Genomic DNA, 19,326 nt, shown 5'->3' with positions numbered 1-19,326 from the left:
TCACAGTTTCTTTACATAATATAATAGGCATATACCACATTCCCATTATAATTCACATTAATACAGGTAGCAAATTGTTTTTAAAGCATTTTATACATTCCACGACCATTTAATTTGTTGCTGAAAAAACAACAACTTAATTTTAGCAGTGACATTTAGTCAATGCAATTACGTAGTATTAACACGCTAAACTTTTATACATAGATGTAAATTAATTGGCAAGAATATTCAACACCTTTACGTGCAATCGAATGCTTTATTAGCCAGTCCTGTACAAATGACCTAGACAAGAGCGACCTCTGCTGTTCAAATACATTTACAACAAGAAGAAGAAGAAGAAGACGAAGAAGAAGAAGACGATGAAGAAGAAGTTTTAATTTACAACGCTAAAAATAATGTAATAATTTGTTTGCATAAATCTTATAAAAACAAACGAATGGTGTTGATGTTCCACTCCGAGCCAGTAGGGGGAGGACTACGCTGACTGTAATAACCCTGTAAATACCCTCATTTGCCCCCTGAAATATACTAACTAACAGATAAAATGGCGTCCGAAAAAACATCTGATGTTCAAGATGGGAAAGAAGCTCTTCCAGAGACGGACAGTGAGCAAAGTGACGGGCTGCTTCAACAACGTGGATCAGTCGCAACACAAAGCGAGTCAAAATTAACGCTTTATCACTGGACGCAGTCCTTCAATTCACAGAAGGTGAGGGTCTCCACGTTTCAGCACCAGCGGGCGGCGGACAGCGCCCCGGCGGAGGGTTCCGCTAAAATCTCAATGGCGCAATCCTGATCTGCAAAAATACCCCGTGTGGATTCTGGCTGTCATTATTATGATTTATGAGGGGGGTGACACGTTCATAGTATTTGGAAATTATTATGATCTTAAATGGCCAAAAAAAAAAAAAAAAAAAAAGAGTCTGTCACGTCATTTAAAAAACATCAACAAATGTCTAATTCGAGCGCATATGGTCTTAATTGCACAACGACGATGCCTTTCGTGTCCTGTTGCAGGTGCGTCTTGCCATAGCAGAGAAAGGCTTGCGCTGTGAGGAGTACGACGTGAGCCTCCCCCTCAGTGAACACAATGAGCCCTGGTTCATGCATCTGAACCCCACTGGTGAGGTGCCGGTCCTCGTCCACCATGACACAGTCATTTGTGACCCGACACAGATCATGGACTACTTGGAGCAGAATTTTAATGACGGTGAGATAAAAAAAAAAATAACAATAATAAAATAAACGACCCGTTCGGCTACAGATTTTGTGTGTGTTTGAATTCATTGTGCATTTTTGCAACCATTCATTTTTGTTTAATTTTTCCGTTTTCTATTGGTTTGCATTCATCCGTAGTCGTTTTATTCTAAGGGTCCCATCCAGTCAACGTAAAAGAGGAGGAAATCTGGTAAGCATGTCAATAAATGAGCCAGATACACTGTAATATGTCTCTGAATATCCACCATTAAATGACTCCATTTAAAAATTCCCATTCTAGCTCTCCTTTTTTCTCCCTTAAAGTGTTTCTTTAATGTGGAAGATCATGCTGTCTGTCCTCCGCAGTGCCTTACATCACCGATCCTTGCTTTTTTTGTGGCTTGCTTTCCTCCAGAAGGAACCCCCAGGCTGATCCCAGAAGAGGGCAGCACATACTATCACAGAGTCCAACACTACAGAGAGCTGCTGGACTCGCTGCAGATGGACGCCTACACCCATGGCTGCATCCTCCACCCCGAGATCACTGTGGACTCCCACATCCCTGCATACGCTGCCACGTGTATACGAAGTAAGACACAGTTCACACAAAGAGATCAAAAGAAGTCCATGCACTATGCGATATTTTCTACATGGAATTATACATTTGGAATTTGGAAACCTGCTTAATAATGCTAATCACTGTACGAATTCTCTTTCGCTGCCACGATGCTGTGCTTTTGTGGGACAGCGCAGATTGGAAACACACAAACCGAGCTGAAGAAATTGGCAGAGCAGAACCCAGAGCTCAAAGATGCTTACTTGGCAAAACAGAGGCGCTTGAAAGTAAGTGATGTCGACAGAATATTATTTATGTTATTCATAATAAAAAAATAATCTATGCCGGGGAATGAACACAAAAAAAAAATGAAAATGATTGTCCAGTCCAAGTTGTTCGATCATGACGACCTGAAGTACCTGAAGAAGCTCCTGGATGAACTGGAGAGTGTGATGGACCAGGTGGAGACAGAGCTACAGAGGAGGGTGGAGGAAACACCGGGTACTGAGGAAACACACACACACACACACACACACACACACACAATGAAAGGCATTTTCTATTGTTTCTGAACCATATTGTTTGTATTTTCAATGATGTCCACATTTCATCTCCATCGTCTTCCTCTCGTAGAAGAAGGAAGTCCTTCCTGGTTATGCGGCGAGTTCTTCAGCATAGCAGACGTCTCTTTGGCAGTCATCTTACACCGCCTCAAGTTCCTCGGCCTCTCCCGCCGCTACTGGGGCAACGGTAACCGCGTTAATCTGGAAACGTACTACGAGCGCGTGGTGGAGCGGCCAGCCTTCAGGAGAGTGCTGGGCCACGTCAACAACATCCTGATCTCCGCCGTCCTCCCCGTGGCATTCCGCGTGGCCAGGAAGAATGCACCGGTTCTTGTTGGCACCACTCTGCTGATCAGCGTTTTAGGAGGGGCTGCGTATCTCGCTTTTTTCTACATGAAGAAGAGGCTGACTCTTTTCAGCTGAGGGAGACAAGACGTCTCTGAGCTGCTTTTAGACCGACTCGAAACTGGGAGTGGAAACAGAGGAAAGACAACAAATTTAAAAAAAAACAAATTTACAGATTATAGGCATAGATTTATGTTAAACGGCAACACAATCTACATCAATACCAGTGTGGTCAGATATTCTCTGCATGCTGAAATCGCTGACGAGTCGGATATTGTTTGCCTCATATGTGCTATTAGCCTAATACTAATTCTTTGTAGCCCATCCTTGCATGTCGGGTGGCATGCAGCTTTCTTTCTGTGACCATGTCTGTCAGCATTTGAGGAGTTGATCTCCTGTTCTCTATGTAACAATATTTGATTGAATACTTTCCAGTGCAACATCTGTCTGAAATGGAACTGCTCCCAAACAATCTCTTTTGTTTCCTGTCAATCATATATAATTGAGAACGGCACTAATAAAAGCTGATGTGTCATAAAGGGTTTAAATGGTTTTGTCGCTACCACTTTTTCTGGTCTGGCTGTAGCTCAACATCTGCAGTAATGTGTTTGTCCAGTCAGAACCTCCAGACCAAGGCTGCCACATGCGCTGCTTTGATTCAAACGCCTCCTCTTGTGAGCTCGGCCTCACATAAAACAGACACACGTTAGACCTCTCAACAAAGTCTGGCCTTTGGTTGCAGCATCCAGAAGTGCCGGGCAGTGAGGCTGTCAGTGAAATGCATGACACGTGTAAACGTGTGGCATGCGAGCCAAGCAGTCAGAGCTCAAATTGGTGCATTAGCGGTGGAAAATCATAACCCTGCAAAACCCAAATGACATCATTCCTGCTTTCATCACACAGGTGTCATTTCAAGGGATGACAGTCAAAGTCTTAAATAAAGTGAAATGCTGTCTGCCAGCTTGGAGCAGTCATTAGTAGAGTGTTTCCATTTTATGCAACATCATGCTTTTATTCCACTAAATATTCCTGGTAAACATTGTGCTTTTCACGCCACTGTTCTTGTCTCGCTTCAGTTCTCAAACCATTTTTGTCTCATTAAAACCATTTATTCCAAACTTTACGAGTGTTTCTGAAGATGAATGATGGATGTTGGATGAGATGAAAGACACATCACCACAATGCTTAAAATAGCTGTTCCTCCTTATTTAACACATTTGAGAACGAACGGACACCGAAACGATGTGCTTTCACTTAACTAAGATTTCATAAAAATGTAATCATTTTACTTCTTATCGATTTCTTTCTATAGTTTTATTATTTCGAGTGGCAATGCCTTAAAAAAGCTTTAGTACCACATTATTAAAAAAATTCAACTCATCAAATGGCAATATTTTAAATGTTATTTACATATTACACATCATTCACTGAAGACTGCTGTGGAGTTCATTCGTGCAATTCTATCATAGATACATAATTAATATAGGAATATGACCTTAACTACATATTTGCGTTCCTTTTTTTCGATTGGATGTATCTAAAATATATATATATGTTATCCACCAGGGGGCAGTATTTGTTCAAATAACCCCCACAACTTGGAGTGATAAGGGAGCGTTCCACTAAGGCTAAGCTATAAGACTCTCTATGTTTCACAGTAACTAAAAAAAGTTACTTCTCTTTACAACAGACAGGGTGAAATGTCAGGATGTCATTTCAACATATTTGGATGTCGTTGGATAAATGCTGACAAAGTAAATCATTTGCTGGAGCTGGATAAAGTCACATATTGTTTAAATGATTAGTTCTGACATCTCACTGTTCTGTTGTTTACAAGCCAACAGGTGGTTCACTATAATTGAACAAAGATCTCATCACTCAGACTGTAATACAATGTTGATTTTCTTTCTTTGTAGCTGCCAGCTCATTAAAAGTCCTGAACACTTTGGCCAAAATGCATACACCAAAATATTTTAATTGTTCTTAACTGGTTAACAAGTTAAAAAAAAAGGTCTTGACAGGTTTGATAAATTAGCAAAAACAATAGGAGGACTTGCTTATAATATTAAATATAAATGCTCGCCATAACAAATATGTGAATTATAGAGCTTATAAGTTTGACCACATCCATAACTGCAAGATATCTTGAACAAACATTCCAGCTTCCTCCTGAACCATCAGTCATTTTAATTTACGCTAAAATTATAAACTGTAAAATTGTGACATTCCCACATTGCGATGTTCTGATCCAAGATTTGGAAAACTCCTGTGTCGAGTAATTTTTGTAGGCAGACTATTAAAACTCTGAAACAAATAGATTTGATTTCACTTGAGGTGACAACATGAACCTACGTTAAGATCGACAAAGGCAACGCAACCCTTTTAGTTACAGGAAGCACTGATTCTTTGATTGGTCACAAAGTCACCTTATGACTGGGGATGCGTTATAGGAGAAGGATGATCTGAGGTTTTAAAGTGGATAAGTCTTGAAAGCTACTCATCTCTGCCTACATACTGCTTGGCCAGCCGGGTCAAAGCACTCTAAGGCCTTGTGCTGAATGCTGCTGTGATGAATGATGAGAAACCACAACCTCCCTTAATGATGTATCGGGAGAGTTGAGTCGACTCCGTACAAACGTTGCTGTTGTAGTGCAACACGTATGGCGTGTTGCACCCCCCCCCCTCGGTGTACATTAATGATGGTGACTGAAGTTGGGTTAAACCACCGAGAGAAGTTGATGCAGTTTTATCAAAGACATTTCTCTCTCTTCCTTTCACATTTAGACTGACAGAGGGATTGTCTTGGGTGGGGAAGGGCAGGTGTCTGTTCTGGGAAAAAGGAGCGTTGCATGGAAACCCCCAGTAGACATGCAAACAGACAGAGGCAAACGCAAAGTGAAGAGGGACCAAAAAGTGGGGGCTCATGATGGATGGTTTGGGTAATGGATGAAATGATGCACAGCGACGCAGGGGCAAGGACAGGAGTCAAGGGCAAAACTGAAGTTTGAAATGATGGCTCAAATAAAAAAAAATAAGTCAAACTTTTTTCAGGAAAAACACAAAACGCAAACTAAACACAGAGATAAGTAAAAGATCGGAAATGATCAACAGAGTCAATATCATTCTCACTTGAATGATACATTTTCACTTGTAGGGATCTCTGGCTGGATTGAAACTCCCTGCTTTAGGGAGGTGAACCGTGCTACATGTCCACACATGGGCAGGCTGTGCAAACAGCAGGAGCTGACAGCAAAAGCCTGATGCGACTCTCACCCCGGCGACTGACTGAGTGGGAGAGTTAAAACATCGAGGCTCCTTGCAAAATCAGAAGCTGTGATCTGCAGGCAGCGGATGATTTCAGGGGAAGCTGGGATGCAGCTGGGATGTCACAACGGGAAACTGTGACAACGAGGAGAGAGGAAAAACTTACATGATGTAATATTCTCCAGCACATCTGCAAAGCCAGCAGCAGCGGCATCCCATAATAATGACACAATAGACATGGAAATGTCATGGCAAGATGAACCACCTACCGTAAATGGCTTTCATCTTTGTTTACAGTCAGGTCGGCTCGTTCCCATTGTCCAATCGTATTTTTTTTTCTCGAACATCAGTTTACATCTCATAGTTACTTTGTGTACACAACCCAGATTCTTTGAGGGAAATGTGTCCAGAGACTGTTGGCACCATCAAAGGCATTCTGGGAAAACCACCGGGCCTTTCCAGAAAACAGCCGTCGCTGCCTTTTCACGCGTCTGTTTGCTGAGTCGACAGAAGTGGGGTCCGCACCATGTTGACACTGCTCTTAAAATGACCCCCCACCGACGTGCCCTTCACAGGTTTATGATGAAATCCTGTGCCACCGTTCATCCCCACATGTGCTCCTCAAATATTTAAGCTAGGCCTACAAAAACACATCTGCAGAGGAGAGATGATACCCAACGCCTTTTGGAACCAACCCGCCGCATTATAAATTCACATTCAGTTGGCCAGTCGTGGCCAAGTCAAGCACACCACCAGCTCTTTACTGTCTCAATGACTTGTCTGTGACGGTAGCTTCGCCAGTGCCATGCAAATGAGCCACGACAATCTGAGCGGAGATCTGAGGAGACAGGAGGATTTTCTCAGGTGTTCAAATGTACCTTTCGATTTCAAGTGGATTAGGGTTAAGAGTGAGCCAAAGGACAGTGGGAGAAGAGAAAGGAGATGTAGCCTTCAGTATGCGACTCCACCTGCTGTCTCAATTAACAAAGTCTGTGAGGGAGCTGGACACAGATGAGGCCAAGCAGACAGCGTAATGTAAATTACTGAGCTCACCTTCTGCTCTGAAAACACTTCCTCTCTCGCGAATGGGAGGACTGTAGTTATTGCTGCAAGGCCTGATTTACCCTGATTGAGGCCTTAATTAAATCCTGAAGGGATCCGTGTAATATATTGTTGCCTGTCCTCCCTTCCTTTCACTCAGAACCTGTTTCAACTTTGTTGCTCCTCCTCTTCAGCATGCTACTGTCATTATCTTCTTCCTCCTCTCTGTGCCTTTTTTGTTCTCAGTCTGTAGATTTGAAGCACATTTGTCAGTGGTTGAATCTTTCTTGTCTGAGTCTACTCTACACTAATCTGACAGTAAAGGAAGTCATCATTTCCTGGCTGTTTGAAGTAAAAATCACTTGATCTGTCACTTCTGCTCACCTCACACTAGGACAACATTACTGCCCCTGCCGAGCAGAAAACCAGTCAGAACCTGCCCTGAGGTCACTGTAAGAGCAGCTTATGCAGATGTGCAGTGCGTAATCGATACTGCCTCCAGTGTCACCTTCTGTAGTGACAGTCTTTGTGATGAGGAGCTGCTGGACTCTCTTGATAACCAACACTCTGTCTCAGATCAGTGTCTGGGTTCATTTGCTCACCTTAGAGGAAAACCATAACATGGGATTCCTAGTAATGTCACCCCAGTGAACATCTGGACAAAGTTTCAAAAGGCCCACGAGCACCAAGAGTTGAAGTGTGGCCACCAAGTGGCCACCAGCTCTGACTGTGGATTTGCTCAGGAGTAAAATGTTAATGTAAACTTGCTGAATACGGACTAAGCATTCCTTGAACTCGAAAAAGAGCAGATGAATTTCAGGTTGTGTGGATTCCATAGTTGTAGCTAATGATGATTTTTTTTGGTGATAAATAAAAGGCAATTCCGATGACAGATGTGATTTGCAACTGTAAGGAAAACGTTTTTAACGGATAGCATCCCCCGTTCAGCCCATCCAGGAAACTCTTCCCTTTGGAATTGGTGAGAACCTTCCCCATGGTCCTAAACGGTTTTGGAACATCTGCGCTGCACATCAAAGAAAAGGGAGATGTCTCCACGAAAAGAAGCGAGTGCAGCGTTTATGGTAGAACACCTTGTTGATGTTGGAAGAGCGCTGAAAGAAGAGGTTGGGGTGGACTTTGGCGTACCTTTCCACAAAGGTGACGGCATGTGTGTGTATCTGATGACGACATCTGATTTTTGCTGTTATTTGTACCTGTGTGACCTGAAACCCTCGACAGTTGTGGTCATTTTTCAGTCTGCAACCTTTCAGAGCTTGAACACTCTCATCAGTGTGTCACAAATTCCACATCTCCTCTAGAAACCAACGCGCTATTTTTAAGATGGCTGCCAGACAAGAAGATTCATTGGGAGCAGTGCATATAAATGTGAAGCTGCAGGTTCATGACACCAAATGTATTTTTGAACGCGCAATCTGCTGTTGCAGTTCTTTTTAGATGATTCTGAAATATCAGTAAAAAAAAATTTAAATGGCAAAAAAAAAAGGACTCTTGTCCTTAACTACACACGCATGAAACACGTGATATCAAAAATAACAAAGTTCTGAAAACTTGAAACACTTGAAAACATGTTGATTATGTGGATTAGCTCTGAGAATTGAGCAGCGTAACAGGTGAAACTATATATGGTATTCTAAACAGGCGCTGGAAAGCAGATTTTGCATTGGCAGGATTTCCGTGGGCTTCCTGCCAAGCTCAATACTCGACATAATGAGAAACACTTGTTTCAAAGTGAGACATCCACTGAGTCTCACAGCACTGCAAGGCAACTGGAGAACGCTGATTGTGCTTGGTGACCTTGGTTCAGAACCGTGCAAATATTCACATGCATTTCCCATAATGATTAAAAGGTCTGCCTGCTTTATAGATGCTTGAAAGGTGGGGATCAGAGAAGCGGAAGCGTGCAGTACAGTACTTTAACTTTGAAAACAAAGCTTGCAAAAGACTGTAAGTCTAGTCACATGACTATTATCCGCACTCTTTTGCTTCTGGACTCTTCCTCTGTGGTCCAAAAGGCCAAAAAATGACAAAGTGTGGTGGACAGAACCTTTGAACCAGTTCTCTTATTACAACAGTGACCTTTCAAAAGTGAATGTCTTTGGAAAAGAAATGGGGAAATTTGGATGCTAATATTCCTTCAGCCTTTGTTTATGTATGACGTCAATTCTGTTGACTGATAAATAAAAAGGCAGAAATGCTGCCTCATCTGAAAATGAAGTGGCCTTTTAAACTTTCTCATTTGGCTGTGGATCCCAGCTGTATTTTATTCTTACAAAGGAAGGCGTTAAATGAGAGACGGTTTTATAGACGCTGCCGTATCCATGGAGGATTAGAGACGTCTGTTTTCTCTGAGTAGCCTGAACCCATTAACACCAGCCAAGTGGAGAGAGACATTTTTCCACTGCTTGGATTTCTCACTCTTGGGGTTAAAGCCGGGGAAAATGCTAACTGTGATTCTAAGAGGGCAAGGGAAACGATCGCAATGAATTTGCAGTGAAATTCCTCCTATGAGTTGTTTTCACATTTTTTTATGGTATAGTATCAAAAACATTGCTGCAGTTTTTAACGCCCTTTCTTCATTAAACGCGAGTGTCTTTATCTGCTAATTAGAAAGAAAACACACTCACTGTGCAGAAAGAGTTAGGTAGCTTTGGTTATCTTAAAACTACACTGGGGCTTCATCTGGGCTGAATCCTGCTGATTCTGATGCACATTCAGTTACGGTTTGCCGATATATCATTACAGCTTAGATCCATGCGTTGGCCTGAAAAGAGCTGTCAAGTTAACATCATCATGTTCTCATTTGTAGTGAAAAGGTGCCACACTGACAAACATCACACCTGCCTCTCATTTTGCATCACTGGCTCCGAAAGGCAGACAGGGCTGAGAATTTGCACAGTAAACTCATTCTCTATCCTCGATGATGTTGGTGCGCTGATGGGCTTCACCCATTTTCCAGCTGTAGAAGTTAATCTAGATCAGTGGTAGCCGCCATCCCATGGGTATTCCCACTACAATGCTTTTATTGTTTGTGATTCCGCTGCTTAAACAAATAGCAAACACACTCTAAATAACTCAGACAGAATAACCATTAAATTCTGTTTTTTATTTGGATTGCAAACTGTTGCCTCAGCAGAGTTGGCAGCAGAACATTTTGTAGCTCAAGAAGTTATAAACTGAACAAATTAAACTGGAACACACAAAGCCTCACCTCACCGCCGTGTATTGAGAGACGAATGGCAGCGTATATTGTGACGCAATGTGCGATTGCATTGGAGAGTGAGTCAGTATTAGATCATTTTCTACAAACAATCTGCTAAGGCTACTGTACACTGATAGTAAATAAAAAAAGTTAACATTTTTATAAAAACATGAAAGAATGAAAAACATATTCTCTAAAATTATCTTCATGTGATGAAAATATCTTATCTTTCCTGCTTGTGACATTTTAAATTCATTACAATAGGACGGACCCTAAACCCAACCCTAACTCCAGAGTAAGCATGTGAATGCATACATATAACTATCTTTCTGATATTTTCTGAATAGTTTTGTGTGTGTTTTGTGTGTAGCTCTCTGTGAACTGCATGTATTTACGACATCAGCCTTTCTTCCAAGCTGCGTCATCTCTCTAATGGCTGTTTACAGTCACACTGGCAGAAGTACCAGTTATCCACAGAGATTCGGGAAGAGAACCAGCCATGGGCAGGCTTGCAACTGACATAACTCAAGTTAAACAAGCAGAAATTGTTAAGCATGAGGAAACAATTTAGCAGTTTCCAAAATATTGTGATTCAGGGGAAATGACAGGAACTGAATGATGATTTCCATTCAGATCGTCGTCAGAGGCCGTTTTGCTGATTATGTAAAACCCAGAGAGAAACGTAACAGCAATCTGAGCAATGAACTCAATTTCCCACCTGTGACGTTCATCCTGTTTAGCCTCCCTGCAGCAGACGCAGAAACATAAAGACAGCCAAAACATCTATCACTGAGCAAACCCAACAGAAGTTATTCACATCTTCGTTATTCCAACTAAAACATGCGTAAACCATCTTTTTTTGTCATTTGTGAATAGTTTCTGCTCAAAATGCCTCCTCGATACGGCCAACCTGGGTTGAGAGAAACCAGACAAGAAGGGAATGTTGTTTGGGGTCTTAATAGTATGTTCTGTGAGTGTGTTTTACGTCACTACCACCCTACTGCTTCGTTAAAAAAAAATCTACAATAGTTAGAAGACACAATTGTCAAAAGGGTAAATATGGTGCAGTATTCAAAATTAAGCTGGGCTTACTCAGTCCTATGCTACAGCAACCAGCGGGTGCACAGCCTGGCGACTCATACTGATCTTCTCATCTAACACTTTTCAATTTTCTATCTCAAATATATTCCTCAATCTAGCCGGTTCATCCTGCTCAGGAGTGAGAAGTAGCCCAGCTGTTTTCTGATTTACATGAATCAGAAAACAGCTGGGCTACTTTCGGTGACTCAGAGTCTCACCTTATATCAAGTGAAGCCATTGAAAATAAAAAGGATATTCTGACAACTGACCTCACAGATGAACTTTTAGAGTAGGTAATGTTACATAATTTGTCGAGCATATGCATCCTCACTGCCGTTGACACCGCCTGCATCAGTGTCCTTAAAAGACCGCCTTTTCCGTACAGCCTCTCCAGCCAAATATTACAAAATGGGATAGAGGAAGCATCTCGGCCAGACTGAACAATGACCGCCAAGGCTGTTTTTTTAAGTTTTCCCTTTTTTTCTTTTTTTTTTTACAATAACTCAAGACGTTCGGCATGTGTCTCTCCCCGCCTCAAATCAATTATTTTGTTGTTGTAAAGTTACTAAGTGTGTTTTATATATTATATATGTTACTTCCAGTGGTCACCATGTGTGGGATCACATATTATTCCTGCCGACTGCAGTCGCGACAGATGAAGTGTATCCTTAGTGGAGAGCGATTAAGCGTGCACCCGTTTTTCCTAATTGATGGGTTGGTTTCCATTAACGTATCCACACTTGTTGGAAAGAATTTTGAGGCGAGTTGACAGACTGTTATTGGCACATGACACATGCAACTGGGTATGAAACCATTCGCTTAGCACGGACTCACTACCCTTCCTAAAGCCCAAACTACACCGCTCATTGAAATGGCTTTCACAGAGGCAAAAGAGCTTTGAGAGAGGAAAATAAAAACAGTGTCTCTTACATATAACATCTGGGACTGATTTAGGTAATTAATTTGTCTGCAGGTTTGCATCAATCAAAGACATCACAGTGAAAAATGAAAACCATCCTTGGACACTGGCTCTATTTTGACCAACACGAGAATGTGATTGAAACCTGACATTGTGGCGATGACACTCCGACAGCGACGTCTTTCCGACCACGGACTCCATCCATCTGGAATCACTCTGTGTGTGTGTCTGGGGACTGAACTCTGTGGGTCAGAGGGCAAAGAAAGGTTTGTCATTACAGCAGTACTGAGAAATACCTTAGAGGGTCACTGCGAATGTCCTGCCCACAGTGCATGCAGTAATAATAATAATGCATGGTGCCAATCCTAGGATGCCAGGTAGGGGTGGTAGAGGCAAGACAGTTGTAGCCCTCTGCTAACATTATTACACGTGTGTTCCGACTCAAGGCAGACTTCCAGGTCCAGCGAGCCGCAATATGACTGAGAGGGAGCAATCAGTTCAACGCAAACACCTGGAATAATTAGTGCTCTCTCTCTCTCTCACACACACATACATTTTAAGGGTTGAGATTTAAGATAGGATACTTTATATATATAGGCAGAGTTACAAAATAAAGTAAGATTTTCACAATGTAAATGAGCTGTAACATGAATCTCACAGGATGAGGCTCCTGCCGTGTCTCCTCAGTGATCTGTGTAGACGTTTGGCTGGAAGGAAAGACAATCACTGGTTCACATCTGTCCAAGAAATCACCATAAGTTTTTCTTCTTCTTCTTTTTAGTCCCTTCTGGAAAAATATCAGCTTGTAAAATGACAGAAATGGCTTGAGTCAGTGCAGTGAAAAACGAGCATGGCTTTGAGTTCTCTGAATTTTCATGCGTTTGTGAATTTACTCCCATGGAAGTCTTTCAATGCACCCACACCTCTGTTTCAAGGACTACAAATTATTTTTGTTTCAAGCAAAGGATCTACAGTATAATGCAGCCTCAGAGGCAGCACGGGTAGTGCCTCCCTTGGGACAGTCCCAAGCCCGGATAGATGCAGAGGGCTGTGGCAGGAATGGCACCCGGTGTAAAACTAGAGGGTTGATTTGCTGTGGCGACCCCTGACGGGGACACGCCGAAAGAGGAGGAAGAAGAAGAAGAAAGTATTTACAGTATAGGTTTTCTTTGTTTTCGTTCCTCTTGTGGTCATAATTTCGGTTTTATATTCACAGATGATGCACATCAAGTTAAAAGCAATAGGAACAGACACTGAGACAAGGAAAGACCTTGCACTAATTGTAACCACGTGCAGCTTGTGGGAACACCATTTGTGTTTAAGCATCATCTCTTGATGAGTCTTGATAGCAATTTGATATTCAACAGGAAACAGGGACAGGAAATATGCATTGGCTTGGGGATGCTGGGATACATCTCATGCACTACTACTCAACAAACCAGAGCAAAAAAAAAATCCAGCAGCTGGTTGGATTTGTTTTGGCCCAGGGCTGATCAATCCAGGGCCTTGCTAGACCCAGACAAATTTCCTGGTTGATAACAAGCAATTTCTGTCACAACAAGCCGCACAGCTTTCGCTAGATTATGAATGCTATTTAAACATTTCAGAAGGGTGAAGAAAAGTCCACCCATCAACAGTCTCACAACGTTACAAACAACACGAGAGAAGACATTTTCATATAAAATATCATGTGACACGTGCAATGTTTAAAAAGTAAACTACCTTAAAGCTTAACAAATATTTTTTATATCAAAATTCATAATTTTGTAACATGAAAAGAGTTGATTTTATTAACAAATGCTCTGAAAATGACCACCAGCTCAGTAGAATTCTTTAGCTTCTTTAAAAATGATTGTTTTCATATTATGGCTCATAACTTTACTGCTTTGATTCAGTCTCGGTTCTCTCATCAACAACGTTACTTCTGCCAACAAGAGACAGAGGAGGTCATATGATATGACATTGGGGCCTCTTTTTTGTTGATTTGCCAATACAATGATGATAAATGATAATAAAATAGGTCAATCAAGTATCGAACCAGATCCACTATTATGGAAAATCATGTTATTATTGATAACTCGTGAACTACTGATGATAAACACGTGATTCCAAATGTTAGGAGGGGGTTTCATGGATCAAGGAATTAGGTGGGATTCCGAATTTGGCATGAGGCATAGCCGAACAAAGCCAATGTCCTCATTGCGCTACGCTCTGCATGCTATGGTAACAGTTGATGATCTCCTCACAGAGACACAAAGTGGAGTGAACTTATTGTGCATGTTGAGTTTGCCAATTTCTTCTTTCAGAGGGGACCAATGCTGACAAAAATTTGCTGAAGGCTCTTGTGTGTTTCCTGATGTTCAGGTTCTTGTGCCAGAGTTATTGGCGGAGGTCTGAGTCCTTTCTAGTCAGTGAGAGCGCCATATATTTGATAACCAAGAGACAAAATACTATTTGTGGATGGAGAGTTCATGTTTTTTAAGGTAAGTTTAAGTTATCCAGATGACATACACGTCCTAAAATATATCTGAAAATGAAGAGTACACAAATGCCGATCCTTGGTGGACTTAAAATCATGATAGGTTCAGAAGGTGGATAAATATATGCTTAGTTACATCAACAAGTAGGAGTAAATCAAACATCAAGTACTTAGTAAAGTCTGGGTCTTTGCCTGAACAGTGATAAAACACACAAACACAAAGCCAAGAACTTAAAAAGCAAAAACTGAGATATTAAGCGCATCTGGACATCAGTTACTCGGCTAAATTGTAGAGCAGTTTTCAGTTTAGACAACAATGATGAGAAAAATAATGACTTTTGGATCATCCTCGTGATTATCTGGCTTAGTATTCCTCTCCATCCTCATCTGATTTTGATGCTTGGTACAACAACAGAGAAACATGGCTATTTGCTGCCCTTGTATTAAATAGGTCAAGGACTTGGACTGGCTCAGTAGGAAATGAAGTAACAGTGTGTTGTTTTCTAGAAACTGAGAGCTCATTTGCATACACCGCAGATGGCATGCCAGGGGAAGGGTCAAGCATGTAGACGTGCACACATAGGATGATTTGAGCTTGGTCCAGCATTTTCATCTTCTCACAGAAATAAGGCTGTGAGGCAACAGCGCTTACCACTGCGCCACTGTGCTGCCCACAGTGAAAAACTAAGCAATAATGCAGCTTATCCTCGCTCTGTATGAAAATATGAACTCAAGCGGCCTCTGTAGAGAATACTGACTTCTGCAGTGACTTCACAGTATGTTTTCAGTACAAGAGGGGCAAATATTTGAGTTGAGATGATTGTTTTTCTTGATTTCATGGTGTCAAAATACATGGCGACTATCTCACAGGTATCACAGAAAAATAGAAGCCATGTTTCTCTGGTCATGGTACGATTAAACCGGAGGGACCATGACCTCTCTTGCCTTGAACCAGAGAAACCAAGCTGTAAATTATTCTGAGGGATGCCACCTGCTCCAGCCCCAAAAAGGGCAGAGCAAATCTTCTGAGGTCACCTTGTTCAGACCAAAACAGTCAGACAGACTCCTGGAAGACCATGGGAGTATATAGTCACAAGCCAGCGTTACAACTCTGAACTTTAATTTTCAATAAATCTGACTGATCAAATAGACTCGTCTCCAAAAGAGAAAATATTTGGGAATTCAACAAAAACGCGAGATTCTTTGAGCGGTCCAAACTACAGTGTTCAGAACACTTGGGAAAACCTTGACAGGGCATGGTGCCCACAATAAGGATTACAAAAAACAAGAGGCCCAAAGGAGATTCCAAGAAACCCGATGAAACTTTGCTTTATCTGAACTTTAAATCCATCACTTACATGGATCATGGGACGCATTAAACCTCTGGCTTTTCTGATAAAGTGCTTCCAACGAAAACACTGATGTCATCATAAATACGGCCCTGGCAGGAACCTGCCACTGACAGGCCGCTGATTATTCATTTGACGTCATTGAGCAAAACTCAAGTGAGATAAATGCTAAAGAAGCCTGTTTCTATGAACAGCCTAAGTTTATTTTATGATATGATATTTATCACTGACCGCTGTCAGTGCCACGATTGGCACTGCCAACAGCAGTGCCAATGGTGAAAGGAGCGACCGTGAATGCAATAATGGTGACATTTGTATTATTGTACTTTGTTTTGTGTTATTCGGGTATTCAGGTGAATGAATAGGCTCAAATAGGATCAAGGAGAAAAGCTGACAAAAAATAATCCAAGATAACAATTTGCATATTCTTTAACGATGAATGGTACAGTTCACCAGATGCCACCGCTGCACTCTGGGTGCAAAGTCTGCATGTCGCAGCCCCAGCTGGTGCCTTCCAGCAGCACAAAAGCTGAAATTAAGGAAGGATCAAGTCTTACACCAACCACAAAGAGATGGAGATTGCTTTCATCATTGCGAAAATGTCCAGTCTAATCATTAATCCACATTAACCTTTTGATGACAGGTAATAGTTTCTGAATAGAGATCAGTATACAATTTGACCTCAGCAACAGAGATAAATAAGACTTTGTAATCTATTTTCATTTCAACAAATAGATGTATGATTAGAATTTTGAAGGCTAAGATGACTTAACCTCTGAACAGTCTAGTGCAACCATTACGTCTGTCAATGACAGGCCTCCCAAGAGATTCCCTGCCACAAGGCCTGTTTGCCAAAGTCCATCTTATTGCTCATCTACTGTTTAGACTGCCTCCAGGCCTGCTCAGCCACAGCCTGGTTCAGACAGCCAGTGTACTTGCTAACCATCTATTTTGCTGCCAACTGGTCAAGGCAGGGCCAAAGAAAGGGTTAGGGTTAGTCCAATGCCGCATTTAAGTAATCAGAATTACTGGAACCCTACCTCTGCCATTTTTCGCATCACATTGGAATTTCCAATTTTCACTTATAAATAGGATTGTCATTGAAATCCAAGCTCATGAACATTGGAATTCTTCCCATTCTAAGCTTGTCTCCCACATTATTTAATCACAGTTACAAAGCGTGTTTGAGGTGCCACCAAACAATAATGAACAGGAAACAAAACAAAACAAAACAAAAACAGACAGGACAATGGAGGACCCCCCCCCCCCCCCACACACTCCGCCTCAACTCACCAATTATAAAATTGAACTTTATAGTAAGAGTATATGCACATAAAGTCAGAAGCTTCATGGGCTTATTGCTCAGTTATCATTAGAATCATAAATACATACTGATAGCAATTCTAAAATAGCTGTTGTCAAGTTAATTTTATTTCAAATGTATGCACTAAGATTCATCTGACATGTGTCTCATCTCATTATTGTTACCGGTGAATTTGGCAGTAGAAGTCATTTTTGCAAACTTACTTGCTATAAAAATACTTTATCTTGCAAGGAAATACACACTGTCCTAAAAATATCTGACAGCTTTTGAGAAGCCAGCATATAGGTTGTTTTCATGTTGGCAACCTGCTCCTGAGTCCCAAGTGATATTTTTGTCACCGGTTGCCATGAAGATACATCATAAAACATCTCTTCACTAACTTTAAGCCCTGCTGGATTTTTCATGTTTGCCTGTGTCTCTCTCAGCTGACATCTGAACCTCTTGAGAAATATCTGTGTGTAACCACAGCCCAGCCTCTGTCCAGTCTTACACGGTTGAAGCATCAAAGATGGTTGTAAATGTCTTATAGATGGGTGAGAATATCTTGAGGCAAAGGAATGTAGCATGTCAAAAATAGATGCCCAAACTGAACAACTTATTTCTGAAGAAAAGTCTCCCACCTCTATAATCCCTCAGGTCTTTCCCACACTTTGAACAGTGTTTCGGGAAAATGGGAATTTGATTTTGTATGTTCTGCTGACGCAATGTTTGTCGAGACACTTGAACATTTTTTTTAACCTTATGTCTCTTCCCTTTTATCATTTTTTTTATCATATTGATCGCTTCATTAAGAGTTAAGATTCATATCTGCTGAATAGCTCTTGCTGTCATTAGCATTTTACTCTTTATGGTGTCTTCATGGTCTTTTCCTTCCTGTGACTGAGGTATGTTACTGGCCAGATCCTAAAAAAATAGCTCATTGATTTATCAGTGTATATACAATGTAAACACAGCAGGAATTTAATTTTGAATCAAAGGGTAAGTGCCTTGTTTGATCAGAGCACTCAGATATTTATTGACTAAATTACTGGGCTTGTTACTCTTTGGAAAAGGCGGGAGTAATAATCCACATTTGAACCTCTGGCGAGGACACAGGGTCGAAGCTTTCTCACCCTGCTTTTGCTTTCATCAAGTCCTCACCCTGTTGTAAGTTAGCAGACAGTGTGAAATACACTTTGCTATGTAATTACATATTCCGTTGATACAATGTGCAACAGCTATGTGAGGAAGAAAGTCATCTGGACAGCTTGAAGTTGGAAACGCTACTTCTCACCAATGTAGACCACCCTTGAAATGTCACCATTTCTTTTTACCCACCGTGCAAATAAAAGTCCAACTCATGACACCACCGCAGATCTGCCTGAGGACAATTAACTATCAATGTTATAACAGGCTGTAGGGAAACATGAAGCTCTGACCAGAAATCAGGAAATGTAGCTTAGCATAAAAACAGGCAACAATGGGAAGACCTAGCATATCTCTGAAGGTAAAATTTAAAGGCGCAATTGCTTAAATAACGGGCAGAGCAAGCCGTCTATTTCCAAAGGCTTTCTGATTACATTGTCCAGGTCACTAGGCTAAACCTTAGAGCAGGGTCAAAATGATTTCAATTAAATCTATTTTCTTAAATCTTTTTTTGCACATTTATTGCACAAATTTGCACAATATTTATCATGACAACTCCATTTTATATATTTCTGCTTTTGATATTTGTGCCTTGATTGAATGGACCTAGAACTATAACAAATTTAACGTTTGTCGAGTCTGTCTATGATTTGCCGTTCCTCTTTTTGCATTCCCTCTTACTCACCGCTGCACCTCATTCTCCCTGCTATACTGGCATCTATGCTGGGCTTTGAGGGGCCTTGCAGAGGGGCAAAGCATGGGGGGGGGGGGGGGACTTGGAACATTGTATTGTAGGTAAATAAAAGCTCTGTCTGACAAAGAACACTTTTCCAAAACAGACCCAAGGGCTCTCAGAGCAACATG

General features: G+C 41.4%; 1 protein-coding gene across 1 annotated transcript; it reads left to right on the top strand.

Moving 5' to 3' along the window:
• Positions 1 to 544: 544 nt before the first annotated feature.
• Positions 545 to 2,739, top strand: LOC137913816 (ganglioside-induced differentiation-associated protein 1-like). The gene is made up of 6 exons (XM_068757452.1): positions 545 to 709; positions 1,018 to 1,210; positions 1,613 to 1,786; positions 1,946 to 2,040; positions 2,140 to 2,254; positions 2,387 to 2,739. Exons 1-6 carry the CDS (start codon positions 545 to 547, stop codon positions 2,737 to 2,739), a joined length of 1,095 nt encoding a protein of 364 aa, XP_068613553.1.
• Positions 2,740 to 19,326: the final 16,587 nt, after the last annotated feature.

Source organism: Brachionichthys hirsutus, unplaced genomic scaffold (genome assembly GCF_040956055.1).
Source record: "Brachionichthys hirsutus isolate HB-005 unplaced genomic scaffold, CSIRO-AGI_Bhir_v1 contig_440, whole genome shotgun sequence".
NCBI classification, from domain to species: Eukaryota; Metazoa; Chordata; class Actinopteri; order Lophiiformes; family Brachionichthyidae; genus Brachionichthys; species Brachionichthys hirsutus.
This window is presented reverse-complemented; position numbering and strand designations above follow the sequence as displayed.